The following is a 17069-nucleotide window of genomic DNA, read 5'->3' on the forward strand; positions in this document are numbered from 1 at the left end:
CCAGGGCATTCTGATTTTTTTTCCGCAAATGACCTGGCTTTCAGGGAAGGAGCAAAGCTTCAAAGACCTGAGGCACTGCCACCATCCACCAGGAAGAGAGAGAACTTACTGTTGCGAGTTTCTCAATGTACTCGTCAGGGGCACCCAGAGAGGCGAGGCCGATTTCCTGTAATTGTGGAGAAACAAAGTCACTCGCATGGCTGGGATCTGCCAATATTCAACCTTTACCCTCGGGTCCAACCTCGTACTTGACCACAGGAAAGGGATGGGTGGCTAGATGCCTTCAGAAGGGCCCAGATAGACTCTCATTGTTCTGTCAAATCTTCCTTGACCACATTTCATAAAATCACAGATCTCTAGAATGGGGGAAGCCTTTATCCATCACTTGGTCCTTGGTATTCACTTTGCAAAAGAGAAAACAGAGGCACAGAGAAGGGAGATGACCTGCTCAAGGTCACACGGTAGGTGGCATCTAAAGTTTCATGTCCTGATTATTCTTCCATAGGTCAAGTGGAACATTCCTGGAGCACTAGATGAGACTTAATCATGTACCCTGAAGACACCACAGGAGACTTGCAGAGAAGTGCTTGACATCTGTCCAGGTATATACATAGCTGGAGAGTCTGAGATGTCATGGACCACCTGTCATCACAGCTCCAAATCCAGGATCCCCTAGTGGTCTCTGTCTCTTTTACAGCATTTGCTCCAGCCTACCTCGTATCAGACATAGCGTATATATACAAATATATATGTTTCTTTCCTACTATATGCATTTATTCATTCCAAAATATTTATCGAATGCCTTCTATGTGGCAGGCAATGTACCAAATGATAAAGATCCTTGACCTTGTAAATAGTGTCTAAGTGGATAGCGAAAGACAGTAATAATGAGCATATACATAGGTATGTTACAAGGTGGTAAGTTCTTTGGGAAAAAAAAAACAAAAGGAGGAAGGAACACGGGGGATCCGGAGTACCAGGAAAGCGGGGGTGGGGTGGGGAGGCTGGGATTTTAAATAAGCTTCCAGGGTAAGCATCATTGGGAAGGTGATATCTGAGCAAAGACTTGATGGAAGAGAGGTTGTTGGCATTGCTGATACTTGAGGGAAGAGCATTGTGCAGGCCAAGTGTACAGCCCGTGAAAAAGCTTGTTAAGGAGGGGCAGTGTCGGTTGGTTCAAATAATGGGGAAGGACCACTGTGGCTAGAGCAGAGTAAGGGGCAGGGGTGGCAGGTGATAGCAAAGAGGGATCTGCAGTTCAATCATGTAGGAATTTCTTGGCTATTTTAGGGCTTAGGATTCTCCTCTCAACAAAATGGGGAGCCAAGGCAGGGTTTTGAACAGAAGGGTGGCAAGATCTGATTTGTGCCATCAAAGATTCACTCTGACTGCTGTGTGAGAATTGACTGTAGGGGGTCAAGTGTAGAGGCATAAAGACCAGTTAAGAGGCTACTGCAGTCACCAGCATGAGAAGTGATAGGGCTGAGATGAAATTGGCAGCAGTGGATGTGATGGGCAATGGTCAGATTCTACATATTTTGGAGGTAAAACACAGAATTTTATGCAAGATTGATTGTGGGGTATATCCGAGAGGAGTCAATAATGCTTTAGGTTTGAGCAACTGGAAGGATGGAGTTGCCATGAACTAATATAGGGAGAGCTGTGGGTGGAGAAGGTTTGAGTGGGAAAATCAGGAATTCCATTTTGGACAGGATGAATAGAGGTGTCCATCGGACATCCAAGCAGAGATATTGAGTAGATGGTTGGATATGTAAGTCTCAGTTTTGGGATTGAAGTCTGGGCTAGATATATAAATGTGTTCATCATCAGAGTGGAGATGGTACTTAAAGCCATGAGGTTGGATGGTACTTAAAGCAGACAGAGAGAAGGACCAAGGACCGGGCCCACTTGGAAGCAAGAGGCTACATGATCTTCGTCTCTGTATCCCTCCCTGGCCAAGCCCATTACATGCAAAGAAAATGCTGTCTGATTTAGAGTGAATCAAATTCAGACACTGACTTAGCCTGGCTCCACCCTCCTGCCCCTTCCCCATCTGTGTTCCATCCACCCAGCCAGACATGCCGCAGTCCTGAATCGAACAGAAGTCATAGACAAATGCAAGGTTGAAAGAGTGCCCTGTTCTCAATAGTCACCATTCTTGGTGAGCCCAGATCTTGCCTAAAACAAGGGGCCCAAAGTGCTTCATCCCCACCCCATCCTGCACTCCAGTGTCCTGCTTTTAGATCAAAAAGGAATATGCTCAGGGAACTCAAAATGACTCCCTGCCTTGGAACTGTCCGGGTCAAAGTTGGAACCGTGAACACTGATGACCCAGTAGCTTCTGTCTGCTGACTCAGGTAATTGTCCTGTCTTCTGTGGGAAGTCCCCAAAATGGAAACGGCTTGGGGAGAACGGCCACTTGGCCTCTGATTGGGCAGAATAACCTCTGGTGATGAGAATTAAAAGTTCCTGTTCCCCGAGGAAAAAACTGATCTTCCTTTGGCCATATTAACAAATCCTGGTTTGAAAGCTATCCCAAGCAATCAATGACACCTCAGCAGCAGGAACCGCACTTCTGAAAGTCAGCTGGTCGGCAAATAGCCTCAGTCCCATGGTGACACTTCCACAGTTAAAGTTCACCTAATTTCTAAACACTCCCACTTCTAAAAGTCCAACAATCTCTGAACTTCACAATCCCCCAAAACCCACATAAAAGCAATCATTGTCTTTGTTTAGAGAGGCAGTGTCTAACAACTGCAGTTTTCCCTTGGTTAGCAAGCAGTTAATTCTGCTTTCTGTTTGTTAGTTTGTTTCAGCTACTCAGTGGTAGCCTCTTCATTCAAGAGTGCAAATAGTTCTTTCTTTCTGCTGAGGGGAAATGCTTGTGAAATTCACATACACGTGGCCCAGCCTTTGCTCATGGGTCCTTCCATTTGATCCTTATTCTTCCTTGTGAGGAAGAAGACTGTCAGGAAGGGCTTTTATTGACCCACATCTCTGTGACCCAGGCACAGGGTTGCCTGGCAACATGCCCCCCAGCAGCACCATTCAACTCTCCCATGATCGCAGCTACCCAGTCATGGTTTAGGGCCACCTCTCAGTGCCAGGGGAGAATTACTAGGATCCTTTCACTCGTCCAAAAAGCATTTTCGAGACTGCTCACCACTGTACTAGATGAATCAAAGCCTAGCCTGCTGCTTTGACGATGGTGACGAGGCAACTGGCTCTTTATTCTTTGTCAGCTATGAGTCAGGCTATTGGCATTGGATTCTTGTCAAATGCCATCTTACTTAATTAAAGCATATACAAAACCGACTGCCTGACAGGGTAGAAAGTGGCAAAGGCCCTAAAGAGGACGGGAAAAAAATGCCCGGAGAACTTGGAAGATGGTAAGGTTACTTCTGCATGGGGATCAGGGAGGATTTCACGGATGAAAAGTCTCTTAAACTACACCTGGTAGGACAAGTGAGATTAGCTAAGTCAATAACACACAATTCAGAGGATGACTGAGTCACCAATTCCATGCTGTGGTCCCTGGGATTGGCAATTGGCCAGCTCCATGGGACCACATACCCATCTGTGATGGGATCACAGAACTGTACCTGGTTTCTACCCTTGCAGAGGACATGAAGGCCCCTCCGTGGATTCAATTTATCTTGAGCAGTCCAGCTCTCACCCCTGTAAGTAGAAGGCTAGAGAGATCAGTTCCTCACCTGCGAAAACTGGGCAAAGCTGCGATCGGAAAACAAGGGTACATGTCCCAACAGCTCATGGCAGATGTCACTGAAAAACAGAAAGCACAGAGCTTGGAGAGGAGGAGGGATATAAGCCATGACAGACTCAGTCTTTCTACGTGAGGAATGGGTGGGAAGAAAGGAAGCAACTCATTCAGTCTTACAAACTCATTCCTAAGAATAAGTGGTGTGTAAAGCTTGGGATCAGTTGAGACAAGGTACAAGAGAAAAGGGAGAAGGGGAAAGAAAAGTAAGGGACAGGGCAGGGCACGGCAGCCAGGGGGTCTTAGGTGTACGCCCAGTGGGATGCAGAACAAAAGAGGTGATATTCCTACGAGCACCTCCCATACACCTGAGCGAGCTGTGGGTCACAAACACTTCCCATCCCAAGTCTTATCGTTGGTATTGACATCCCTGGGCAGATACAATATGCTCAGTTAGTTATTCCTCATGGGAACTAAATAATAATAGTAATAATAATAATAATAACAGTCCTCTCTTATTCTGGAGAGGGCAGCCGTTGGTCAGAGAAGAAAACTTAACATTTATTTAACACTTTCGGCACCAGGTTTATTAGGAACAGGTCTTTTCTGATTTATAGTAATGAACTTGGCGGGCTGGGAAAGATCATTTGGGGCATCCTGCTGACTTTTCCTATCAATTGCTTAAGTTCTATCTGACTAAGAAGATGGCTAAAAGCACGGTGGCCAGTCATTCACTACCTCCAGCCAAGACACAATCCAGGCAAAGGGAGACTAGAATCATCTAGGTGCGATTCAGGAATGAGGAGGTGTTGAGACAGCCGGGCCATCACTTGTTCCCGTTCCCCTTGGGCACGTCACAGCTCTGACTTCTACCATCCCTTTGGAATCTGAATGTGAGCTCTCATTCTCTCATTCAGAGGAGGTCTGAACCTTTGAGTCACAAGATACCTAAATCTCCAATCAGTACAATCTATTCAGACAGAGAAAATCCCCAGAAGAGATGAGTTTCCCTTGTCGTCCTGTCATCATCCAGGCAACTGGTCCCGTGGACCAGCCCACAGTGTACCTGGAGCAGGGACAGATGGCACTCACCGTGGCAGCTGGTAGCGGAAGCACGATACTCACGGTTCAGGTGTGTACATGGGCTTGGACCCATGTCTGATGTACTGAGTGCAGTGGAAGACTCGAAAGGCCAGGCCACCCAAGAAATCCCGAGAGGAAAGCAGGCCAGCCACAGGTCGGAGGCGGAAACCAGTACAAGCTGGGAAGCAAAGGAGAAAGAAAACTGAAAGCCCATCACAGGGAGCCAAAAGGGCCTGAAGACCTTTAGGCAGGGAACCAGTCCACTCGACTGTCCAGGAGCATGGGTGTTGATGCCAAGCAGACTTGGCTTCAAATCTATGCCCCAGGACTTTCTAGCTGGGTGATCTGAGTCAAGTAGTTTCACTTCTCTGAGCCTCAGTTTTCTCATCTGCAAAATGGGGGTAGATACTTCTTAGGGTTATTCTGAGAATCAGAAGAGCTAGTAAGTATAAAATACTTAGAGCCTAGCACATTGGAAACATCCAATAAATTTAGCTTTCATTATTGTTTGTTAGGGTGGAATGCTTATTCTCTACTTCTCATGTTTCCAGAGTGGGGAGGGAATTTTCACTGTACTTCCCAAGACGGAAGAGTATGAAAGGAGCACTTCTAGCTTTTCTGTATGTGCTTCACACAGGACACCCCATGAGGAACAGTGACTTCTCTGATTGAAGGATTTGAGAAGAGGAAATGAATATTCTCCATTTAACCCTCTCTGCCCTTTCTCTCTTCACTGCCCACACAGGAGCTCATTCTAGTCTGCTCTTGGCCAGGCAATGGACTACACACTGCACCAATGAATTGGCAAGTAAGTTTACCTAATCCAGGGGTGAAATATTAGGAAATCCATTTTGGCTGCACATCTATACCACATTCTCTAAGTAGCTTCTATCAATACTACAGCTGACATTTTGATCACCCATCTCTCTGGTGCCTATATCTGTCTCTCAATTTGTTCCAAACCTGGAAGGAGAATAGTAATGGCAGTGATCATGGTAATAATAGCTAACACTGTATAATACCTACCACATGTCAGACACAGTTCTAAGCACTTTATATATACTAATTAATCCTCATCGTAACTCTAGGAGGTAGATGCTCTTATTATCTCCACTTTATAGATGGGGAAGCTGAGGCATACAGAGGTTAAGGCTCCTGCCCAAGGTCATAGCTACCAGCAGTCTGGCTTCAGAGTCTGTTTCCTTAATTGCTACTCTATACCTCCCCAACTGCTAGTATTACTGTTGTATTCTTCTTGTTATTGGCCATAGCAACGTGGGTAATTAGTCAAAGAATGTCTTTAAGACCCCTTTGTCCCTCCGCTTATGTGCCTTAGACCCTCAGGCTGAAGTTCATTCTGCTTGGGCCCCCACTCCTCTCTTTATCTGAGAAGCAAAGACTCTAAACGGAAGGGATTCAAAAGGTCATCTAGCCGCCCTCTCTCTCAATCTATCCTAGCTACCCTTTCCCTCCCTGCCACGTAGCTTCCCTGGCTTTTTGCCCCAGAGCTGGCCATAGCATCTCTGCATAGTTCAGAAGCACGGAAAACTCTTTCTATAACCCTGTGGTCTGTATCCCCACTTTCCCTCATTTTACCCGGCACATAATAGGCGTTTAATATGTTGGGTCTGTTTATTTTGATTTTGCTGAGTCAACACCACCTGGCAGAAAGGAAAACACTTATCTCTCCTGGAAAAGATGGGCAGGTCAATTTACCCACTGAGTTACTCAGATTCCAATGAAGCCCAAATTCAATGAGCACCTACTGTAACACTAGGTAACGCTATGCTTTCACACTCAATATCTTATTTCATCCTCACAACTTCCCTAGGAGAAAGGCTAAAAGGCTGACAGATTTGACAGATGACTAAACTGAGGTAGTTTCTCCCAACTAGAGAGGATCAAAGCAAGATTCCAGATACCAGACGCATAGACTTAGAGCTCAGGTATCTGTGCACAAATCTCATTTTCTTACACAAACGCACACTGCAGCCAGCTCGTAACGTAGCAGGAGCTGCAGGAAGAACCCTGACGAGGCACCTTGGGCTTTGAGTATTAAAAAAATCCTTTCAGGAATATGGATATGGCAAAATCCACATCTTTTCTTGGATGACAGTGGGGGCTGGAGGGGAGGCAGAGGCCAGCAGTGAAATCCCAGATTTCCGGGGAGAATCAACCTGCCTGCATCAGCATCCTCAATTTACTTTTCTTCCCCTCCCCATCCTCCCCGCACCAACCTTTTGACCCTGATGTGGACTTACTCTGCAGAAATTGAGAAACCTCTTCGAGCTGGGGAATGTTATCTTCGCGGAAGCCACAGTACTTTTCCAGGAGTGGGAAAATGTGGTTGTGCTCGTAGCAAGCATGGGTTTTGTACAAGGACTTCAGGGTCCTGAACACTATCCCCCATGTTTTCTTTTCTTCCTCCGTGTATTCCACTCGAGGGATGGGTTGCCCACTAGGATACAGACATGAAATATTTGTCTGCAGCAGGGCAGGTGCAAGAGTAGAGGACGAAGGAGCCTTAGCAGAGGGAGACGGGTTCAGAGTGGGTGAGCTGTCGCCCCCGACGACAGCGGATTTCATATTTCATAAGTTATTTGAAAGAGGAAAATTCCATTTCTTGATATAGCAAACATTCATGTGACTTGGTTAAGCAAGGATACAAGCTCTCACCTCGTCCACTGCACCAAGGATTTCCTCTCACTTTGGGAAACCACTTGGCTTTTCTGCCCTCCTATCTCCTATTCTTTACCCAGTGTGGAAATTCACTTACCTTCAGGAGCCTGTAATAGAAATGTGTGAAGTAGCAGGTACAGATAATAGGACGGTGAAGGCTGAGTCAAGTGAAGAATACATCCTCTTTCTAAACAAAGGCATCCAAGTTCAAGCAAACTAAAGCAATTCTACCTGCTGGCTAAAGTGGATTTAAGATGTGTACCATGAGTTTGAGATCCCTTGTTTAATGGGCATGTACCTGCTGGATTTGATATTTCTGCCCCTAGGAAGTTATAAAGGTACTTAAATGCATGCTAGGTACAAGATCTGCTTACCTAGCATCTTCCGCTATGACGTAACAAAAGTACGGAGAGCTTATTAAAGTATGTATGTTGGACCTGCCCCTCAGATCCGGAACCTGTGGGGAAGGGGAGGGTCCAGGCATCTGGATTCCAATAAGCTCCCAGGTGACACACTGTAATTTGAGAGTCATTAGTTCGATCGGTCCTTTTGAAAACCATCTAAGAGTGAGCTGTGTTCTGAACAGTGAAAACAAAAACCAAACAAAGCCTGACTTCAAAGACCCGTGACTGTTCTCTGGGCTACAGGCCTGTTTCCTAACAGGGTACACGGCGTCTGGGACAAGGCGAGACTGTTTACCTTAGATTTACGGATCGTCTTCAGGCTCCAGACTAGGTCCCTCCCGCCCTTTCAGAGTTGTCGCTCTTCCAAGGACATTAAAGCAAAGTCATTGTTATGTTCCACGGAAAGATGGGCAGGGATTAGGGAAAAAAGACCGACTGTTGCTTAAGAATTGAAAGCAAGACAAGCCCAGAGGGTTCTATAATGGTGTAGGGACTGTGAAAAGAACATCAGGAAAGCCCCTGCCTATGGATGCACCATTGTTTCAGGGCTAAGTGCTGATGCAGGGAAAGAACAGGCTTTGGAAACTGACAGAGATGGGTTCATTGCTTCGCTCCCTCCGCCATTGCCTAGCTGAATGACCTCAGGCAATTTAGTAAACCTCTCTGAGTGTAGTCTGCACAGCCGTTAGGCGGGCTAATACCAGCTAACTCTTTGGAGGGTATGGAGGAGAGTTAACTGAAATGCTATGTATACAATAAAGATGTTAAAAATTAAAAAAATTTTTTTAAATTAAAAAAAAAGAAATGCTATGTATAAAGTACGTAACACTGGTGCTGACAATAATACCATTGGATCGTTGGTAATTATCATAATAATGGATTCTCATTTAGAAAAAAAGGTATCTGCTATTTCTGCAACAAATTTTCAAGAGTTAGTAACATCCTAGGCACCGAGCTGTCCCCCTGGTTGACATTTACCGTGCCAGGGGTTCAATATCCATTCCCATTCTTCCAGTAAAGCACCCTTCTCCCATCTCAGTCTGCAGGTTCAGGTAAGAGGAGACTCCACCGCTCCTACCTTCAGAGGTGGGCATGTGACCAGGCCCGGTCAATTAGAGTGTCTCATTTCCCTGGCCACAGTGACTGGCTGAGAGATGGGCCCATGTCCTGATGAGAGCCAATGAGACTCAATGAGAGAACTTTTGTTGATTCTGTTGAAAAGAGACAGAATCTCTGGTTGGGCTGTGGTGTCAGCCTGGCGGTGCTGGGGTCCACCTCCAAGAGACATGAGGCCAGTGCCTCTGAGCAAGGCCACTACAGAGGACACCAGAGTCAGGGGGAGGGAGAGAGAATGAGACGCTGAGTCCCAGACCCATCTGTGCCTCCACTACTTCCCTTAAACTTTTCACTTATAGGAGCCAAGAAAAGCCTCCTTTTTGTTTGAGTTGACTTGCAGCTGAAAGATATAAATCCCTAAGTCCATTTACTGTATTCTTATGTAAAATTTGAAAGCCTAACCCCCACCCCAGTAACATAATCCAAACCTGCTGCAGCTGCCTTCTAGGTGGTTCTAGACACAATTCCCAGCTCCATCTCTGACTTACCGCTTTGAATCTTTACTATCATATGGTCTCTTAGGTTCATGCATTCATTTATTCATTCAACAAGTACTTATTGAACACTCATGATGCTCTGGGAATACAGCAGTGAACAAAACAATTAAAAATCCCTACCACTTACAATGGAATGTTACTCAGCATTAAAAATAAGGAAATCTTGCCGCATGCAAGCACATGGATGAACTTTGAGGATATTATGCTAAGTGAAATAAGCCAGTCACTAAAGGACAGATACTGCGTGATTCCACTTACACGAGGTACATAAAAGAGTCAAACACACAGAAGCAGAGAGTTGAATGGAGGTTGCCAGAGGCTGTGGGGAGGGAAAAACAGAAGGTTGTGGTTCAATGGGTATTAAATTTGTTATGTAAGATGATTAATTTCTAGAGATTTGCTGTACAATATTGTCTATAGTTAATATTATTGTATTGTAAGCTTAAATTTTTGTTAAGAAACTAGATCTCATGTTAAATATTTTTACCACAACAAAAAAGAAACATCCCTGCCCTGTGGAGCCCACATTTCTAGTGGTGGGGGAGACAGAAAACCCACACAATTCTGTTAGATGGTGAAAAGTGTAAGGGAGAAAAAGAAGAGCAAAGGTCCCTATGGGGAGTGTTAGGGAGGGGTTTCAGTCTTACCTGGGACATTGGAGAAGACCTGGCTGAGAAGGTGTCATTTGAATAAAGACCCAAGGAGGTGAGGGTTCACTCTGGAGCCCTCCTTTCACCTGCACTTGCCTGTTTGAGGTTCTGACTCAGCCTTCCTGCAGATTCAGCCTGACAGCACCCATCTTTACAGTCTGGGGCAGTGACAGCTCTGTGCTCTTTACATGCCTCCTGGGGCAGCTCATGCCAACCTAGACGTGAGTGGCCCAGGGGCCCCTGCTTTCCTGGGAAGAGGCAGGAGAATCTGAGCTGTAACTCTGCAGCTTCCCAGCTGTGTCAGACCTTGGGCAAGTTATTGCCACTTTCATATCTATATCTATATCTATATCTATATCTATATCTATATCTATATCTGTATCTGTATCTGTATCTATATTTTTTTTTCAGAATAAGGATAATCAAACCTACCTAGTAACATTGTAGTGATAATCAAGTAAGCAATGTGTGAAATGCTGCCTGGATATAGTAAATACTTCAGAATTTAGTTTTACACACACACACACACACACACACACACACACACACACCCCAGCTTCCATGGTCTACTTAGGAATTGAACTCAGCACCTTTTTTCCATCTTTTCCTTCTACCAAGAGACCTGAGGTTCTACAAGATCCTCAGTCTTTGAATACATCGTCAATTATTTTTATAAAACCATGATCTCATTAAGTAAAATAAACTAAGATATTTTGGGAAGAGTATCAATTTGGCTTGAAATAAAAGGATTTCTAGCTCAGCCAATTAGGATCCCTCTTCCAAAAAAAAAAAAACAACAATGTTTTAAGGAGAAGACATTGCTTTTGAATTATTCCACCAACCAAAGATGGCATTCATGGTACTCCAGCACCTGGCATAGCCTTCCTCACTCAGTCTTATTTTACACCAAGTCCCCACAAATGGAATTATTACCAGGACAAATAATTTGGTGCCCCCAAAACACAACAGTAATCAGTGCCTCTTCAAAGTGATGTTTTAAGACTTTTGTTAAATATTCTTCTGGAGGAGAGTCAAAGCATCACATGGATGGGCCTAGAAGAGGGTGGCAAACAGGAGCAGGGTTTAGCTGCTTCCTTACTGTCTCCAGTAATTCAGCTCTGGCCCCAAATATATACTGATACATCTACTAATAAAACAAAAGCCCTGTTTCTAACCAGACCAGCCCTCTCATTCACTACCCTCATTTTCTTCAGCTGATAAACTCCTACTCAGTCTTCAATTCTCAGTCTAAATATCACTTCCTCTAACCAATTCCCCTGGTCTACATTAAAGTTCCTAATTACGTGGCCTCATGACACTTGTGTTTTGGCTTTAGTCATACCTATTGCATTTATTGTCCTTTTTGTTATTGTCTGTCTTTCTCAATGATCCCCCAGAAGACACAGAGTCTGTTGGTCTTGCTCTTGGCATGGGTCCTGGAACACAGTAAACACACTGTATCAACTGATCCTGTGATTCTAGGACTCAAGGGGCAGGAGTTTGAGCCCCATGTGGGAGGATGACGGGGAAGGTGCTAGAGACCAGAATGCGGGGCTGTTGGCATGGAGGGTGGCAGAGCCCAAGGAAGAGGGTCAAAGCTGAGTCCTGAAAGGCATGACAATTTCTGGGGTGGGAGGAGGAGGCCCGAGGAGACTGAGAAGAAGCCTCAAAGAGGAAGGAGGGAGACCAGCAGAGAGCAGAGTAGAGCTGATTCTCCTTATTGGCAGCAGTTCTGTTCCATAAAGTCACCATGAACTCTGAGTGAGTACCGAACCATAGCTCCTGCGGGAAATGCAGGACACAACTGATAATCCCTTCCTTGTCTTGTGTGTGTTTCTGCTTAAAGACACCTTGGTTAATGTATATGTTGATAGATTCACACTGAACTCACAGCCAACAGCACTACAACAACTCAGGCCTGAAGGAAGCGTATCTAACACATTCTCCTCATTAAGCACGTCAGAGTCGTCCTGTACTTAGGAACACTAGCCAGCACTTCAGCACTACGCTGGAGGCCCATTTTAAACAGCAAAATTACTGACAAAAAGAACAAAAATTCAACAAATGTGGCTCTAAAGAGACCTCAGAAAAGAACACTTGTTTACAATAGCAGAGCTGAAACAAGAGGCAATGTTGCCTTATTTGACCTCAGCTGGGAACTTGTGCATCAGGGAACTCACATTTTTCCCTGCTCTGCACATGTCTGGGAATGAGTGTGAAAGTGCCCCAAGTTTGGGGGTCTCAAATAAATTTAAGCAAGTAATCTTGAAAGAATGAGAATCAGTTGTACCAGATACAGAGATAAAAGACAATTGCAAAGAAGGAAGGGGTAGTAAATAGCATCAAAAGTTCAAAAGAGATGAGTTGAGATGAGGCTGGAAATAGGCTTTGAATTGGAGGACAAGTTCAGTCCCTAATGAGATATATGACCTTGAGTACATCACTTAACCACTTGGGATTCATCTATACAAGGTGGAAAATTGACTGGAAGATCTCTGGTATTCTTCTGAGTACCAGCCATCTATGAATAGTTTTCAAAAACCAGTTTAACTTATCTGATGACCACCCAGAATCATGAGGCATTCAACCAATTCCATACTTCTTCATCAGGTGTAACATTTTTATGGAAAGGAGGTGGATTTGAGTTTTTCCCTTCAAATCCCAACAGCCAAGAAGGAGTGAATGTATCTCATAAGCAGCTCCTGGATTATGTGGAGAAGTGTGGTCTCCTGACTCAGAGATCCCCAGACACTCAGGGAAGTGGTTGAGAACAACTTTGCAGTTAAACAAGCCTGCGTTCAAAACCAGACTATGCCACCTACTAGTTCTATAACTTTGGCAAGTTACTTAATCTTTTTTAAGCTTTAGTTTTTCCGCCTGAAAAGTGGGGAGTTATTATTAAAACTAAATGAAATAATGTAAACTAAGCATTTAGCAAAGCCCCAGACATAGCAAGGAGATGATAAATATGACCTATTATTACTGACTATCTCAAGAAGGACTCTTGTCTGTACCTGATTTGATGGTGTCTACCTGTCCGTGCTGGGGCCACGGTGGGGACAGGGGAGAGAGGTCACCATGTTCTGTGATTTCTGCTTGCCACAAGCCAAGGCCCAGCTGGGTCTAGATGTGACCAAGGTCTGCACTCTTCTAGATCTTTCTACTACCAGGACTCATTCAGAGAAAGGAAATTTCTCATTTTCTCTGGAAGTCTTTCCCTTTGGAAGGTAGGCTTTTATTCAGTATACAGAGCCCTAGCATCTCCTTCATCTCCCTCATGTTCTAGCAAAGCTGTCAAAATACCATCACCTCAGTGTTCTGAACAACCTGTTCCTTTCTTCTTGGGCACGTCTTTTCTCACACTCTTAACTCAGGAATGGAGCTCAGGTCCCAAAACACTGAGTTTCTCATGGGAGCATTTCTGTAGTTTCTGAGGACTCAAAATAGCAAAGTGGTTCTCTTCCCAAATAACATATTTGATATTTGCATTTTCCTTTGACTGAAATCTGGTAGAGGAGGAGCACAGAACCCCAGATAGAAAAAAATAAACTCATCCTAAAATTGCCCTTCACATCTGGGTCAGATCAGATAAAAGTAGAACCCTGAGGCTTGGCTCTCCTGAAACCTCCAATGATTCACTATTTCAGTAAAGCAGCCAACTCCTTCTTGAATGTAAATGATTCTCTTTTGCCAGCTTCTGGTTCAATGTGGAGAATACCAGAGGCTGTTTTATTCAGGACTGAGGCCTTTTATAATTACTTCAGACATCCCTGCATAATTACACAACAAAGCCTGGGAGAGAGCTGGGCCCTGGCACAGAGGGTAATTTTGTTTTGTCTTGCGGTCAATTTTTTTAAATGTGTGTTATTCAAGGGAGGGTTTAAACATACATACACACACACACACACACACACAGAGGGGAGGATTCGCTACACCGATAGTTTCCCTTTGGGCGAGGGAGAGGCAGGCTAGGAGTTGTTCTTCTCACGCCCCCCACCCCCTGCTCCACCTCCCACCATGAAGAGCAGACTTACTGTCGATAGTTGTAGGCAATGTCAGCAAATTGCTTCCGTCTTGCTCGGTACACAGGATCTTTAAAGCCCTAGGAAGAAAGGAGATACCTGATTTCTCCAGGCTTTCGTGGGAGAGACCTGGCATATCTACGCATGTTTTGAATGGGGGTCCTTGAGCTCTGACAGTGCATCTCTCCTTCCCCTGATTATACTCTGAAAATAAAGTCTCAGTTAAACTGAGGGTAAGCTCTCCCACTAAATATCGTGAGTGATGCATTACTAGCAATGCTTTCAACTCAGTGTGAGCCTCTGCCTTGGGATTCCAAAGTGCAAACAGTGTCCAGGTTTTAAAGATAGCTCATCTACAGCATTCTAACTTGTAAACTTGCTAAACTCAGCAGAGTTATTAGGATGAATGTCTGTGAAGAAGATATACAATAGCCGTTAAATTCCTGACCAATGGTATGTGTCTAGCACTGCCTCCTAACTTCTTGAGAGTCAAACAGGTACATGCTTACTGCTATTGCAATTTAGAAAAAAATGCCATTTACTGAGTGTCTATTATGTGCTAGTCTATGCCTGCTACAAACTTATTTTATTTATAACTCTCACAACAAATGTGTAAGGTAGACCAGTATGATTATCCCTTTCTTTCCAGAATAAACACTGGCTCAGAGAAGTGCAGTCTGGCGAAGTTGAAGCCAGGATTTGAATCACCCAGTTCTTGCTCTTTTCACTTCACTTCAGTAAATGTCAACCTTTACAACTTGGCAGGGGCTCAACTCACTGAGATTCTGCCTCAGTACATAGAAAGGATGATAATAATTTCTCCTCTGAGGCTGACCTGCAGGCAGCCTTTCCTCAGCAATTTGCAAGCAGCACACTTCTGAGTGAAAAGAGGCCAAGTGTGTCTTTCAGTGTTGTGGGTGTGGGGGGAGGTCACATCCCTGAGATGGACATGATTCCAATTGGTTCAAAGGACATTTTCCTTATATTTTCTTCTTGGAGTTTTATTGTTTCAGGTCTTACATTTAAGTCTTTAATGCATTTCAAATTCATTTTTGTGAGTGGTGTAAGATAGGGGTCTAATTTCATTCTTTTGCATGTTAATATCCAGTTTTCCCAACATCATTTACTGAAGAGACTATTCTTTTCCCCATTGAGTATTCCTGGCTCCCTTGTCAAATATTAGTTGACTGTATGTGCATGAGTTCATATCTAGGCTCTTGATCCTGTTCCATTAGTCTGTCTGCTTTTATGCCAGTACCATGCTGTTTTGATTACTATAGCTTTGTAATATAGTTTGAAATCAGGACATGTGATTCCTCCAGCTTTGTTCTTCTTTCTCTAGATTGCTCCTTGACATTGGTCTAGGGAATGAATTTTTGGATATGACACCAAAAGCACAAGCAACAAAAGCAAAAGTAAATAAGTGGGACTACATCAAACAAAAAAGCTTCTGCACAACAAAAGAAACAACTAACAAAATGAAAAAGCAACCTATAAAATGGGAGAAAATATTTGCAAACCATACATCAGATAAGGAGTTAATATCCAAAGTATATAAGGAACTCATACAACTCAATAGAAAAAAAATCAAATAATCTGATTTAGAAATAGGCAGAGGAGACATACAAATGGCCAACAGGTACATGAAAAGATGCTCAACATCATTAATCATCAGTAAAATGCAAATCAAAATCACAATGAGCTATCAACTCATACTTGTTAGAATACCTATTATCGTAAAGACGAGAGATAAGTGTTGGCAAGAATGTGGAGAAAAGGAAACCTTTGTGCACTATTGGTGGGTATGTAAACTGGTACAGCTACTTTGGAAAACAATATGGAGGTTCCTCAAAAAATTAAAAATAGAACTACCATATGATCCGGCAATATCACTTCTAGGTATATATCCAAAGGAAATAAAATCACTTCCTTGGAGAGATATCTGCACCTCCATGTTCATTGCAGCTTCATTCAAATAGTCAAGACATAATAAACAACCTAAGTGTTCACTGACAGATAAATGGATAAAGAAAACGTGGTATATACAAACAATGGGATATTATTCATCCATAGAAAAGAAGGGAAACCTTCTAACAACACAGATTGAACTTGAGGACGTTTTAAGTGAAATAAGTGAAATAAGTCAGACAGAGAAAGACAAATACTGTATGATCTCACTTATATGTGGAATCCAAAAAAGCCAAATTCATAGACAGAGAGTAGATTGGTGGTTGCCAGAGGATGGAGAGTGGGATAAACAGGGAGATGTTGGTTAAGGGGTCAAGCCTCCAGTTATGACGAATAAGTTCTGGATCTAATGTACAGCACGACAATTATAGTTAACAATAGTGTTTTATATACTTAAAAATTGCTAAGAGAGTAAATCTTAAATGTTTTCACCACAGGAAAAAAATGGTAATTATGAGAAGTGATAGAGTTGTTAACTGACCTTATTATGGTAATCATTTCACAATATATACATGTATTAAATCAGCATCAAGCTTACACTATGTTGTGTCAATTATATTTCAATAAAGCTAGAAAAAAGGTCATTTTCCCCCCAAAATTGATTGTGATCTGAGTTTTTGTAAGACAAGACACTGGTGTCACCACTGTAGAACTTTGCTTTGTTCCCTCCAAGCATTTACCAATAAACCATGCTGTCCATCACTTTAGCTTGAAATTTCTCTGTCCTGCCATCCCTCCAAACCAAGACATTAGTGAATCAAAAACAAAGGCTAATGTCGCAGAGAGTAATATGTAAAGACTTTTGTTAAAGGATAAGTACTCCCTGACTTTCAGATATTGTTTTTTGTTTTGTTTGATTGGTTAGTTGGTTATTTTTTTGTTTTTTTAAAATCCAGCTCTACCAGTAATTCCAAAAAACCAGGGGTTCATGT

At 43.4% G+C, this 17069-nt stretch overlaps 1 protein-coding gene across 2 annotated transcripts in view; it reads right to left on the reverse strand.

The window, feature by feature from the left end:
• The window catches only part of PAH (phenylalanine hydroxylase), a 71710-nt gene that overhangs the window by 8753 nt on the left and 45888 nt on the right, over positions 1-17069 (reverse strand). For both annotated transcript variants that reach the window (XM_036866968.1, XM_036866969.1), the window contains exons 5-9: positions 14182-14249; positions 7063-7259; positions 4844-4979; positions 3714-3783; positions 110-166 (exon numbers count right to left, since the gene is read on the reverse strand). In XM_036866968.1, the coding sequence (XP_036722863.1) occupies positions 110-166; positions 3714-3783; positions 4844-4979; positions 7063-7259; positions 14182-14249 (528 nt within the window). The remainder of the gene's footprint in view (positions 1-109; positions 167-3713; positions 3784-4843; positions 4980-7062; positions 7260-14181; positions 14250-17069) is intronic.

This window comes from Balaenoptera musculus, chromosome 10 (genome assembly GCF_009873245.2).
Source record: "Balaenoptera musculus isolate JJ_BM4_2016_0621 chromosome 10, mBalMus1.pri.v3, whole genome shotgun sequence".
NCBI classification, from domain to species: domain Eukaryota; kingdom Metazoa; phylum Chordata; class Mammalia; order Artiodactyla; family Balaenopteridae; genus Balaenoptera; species Balaenoptera musculus.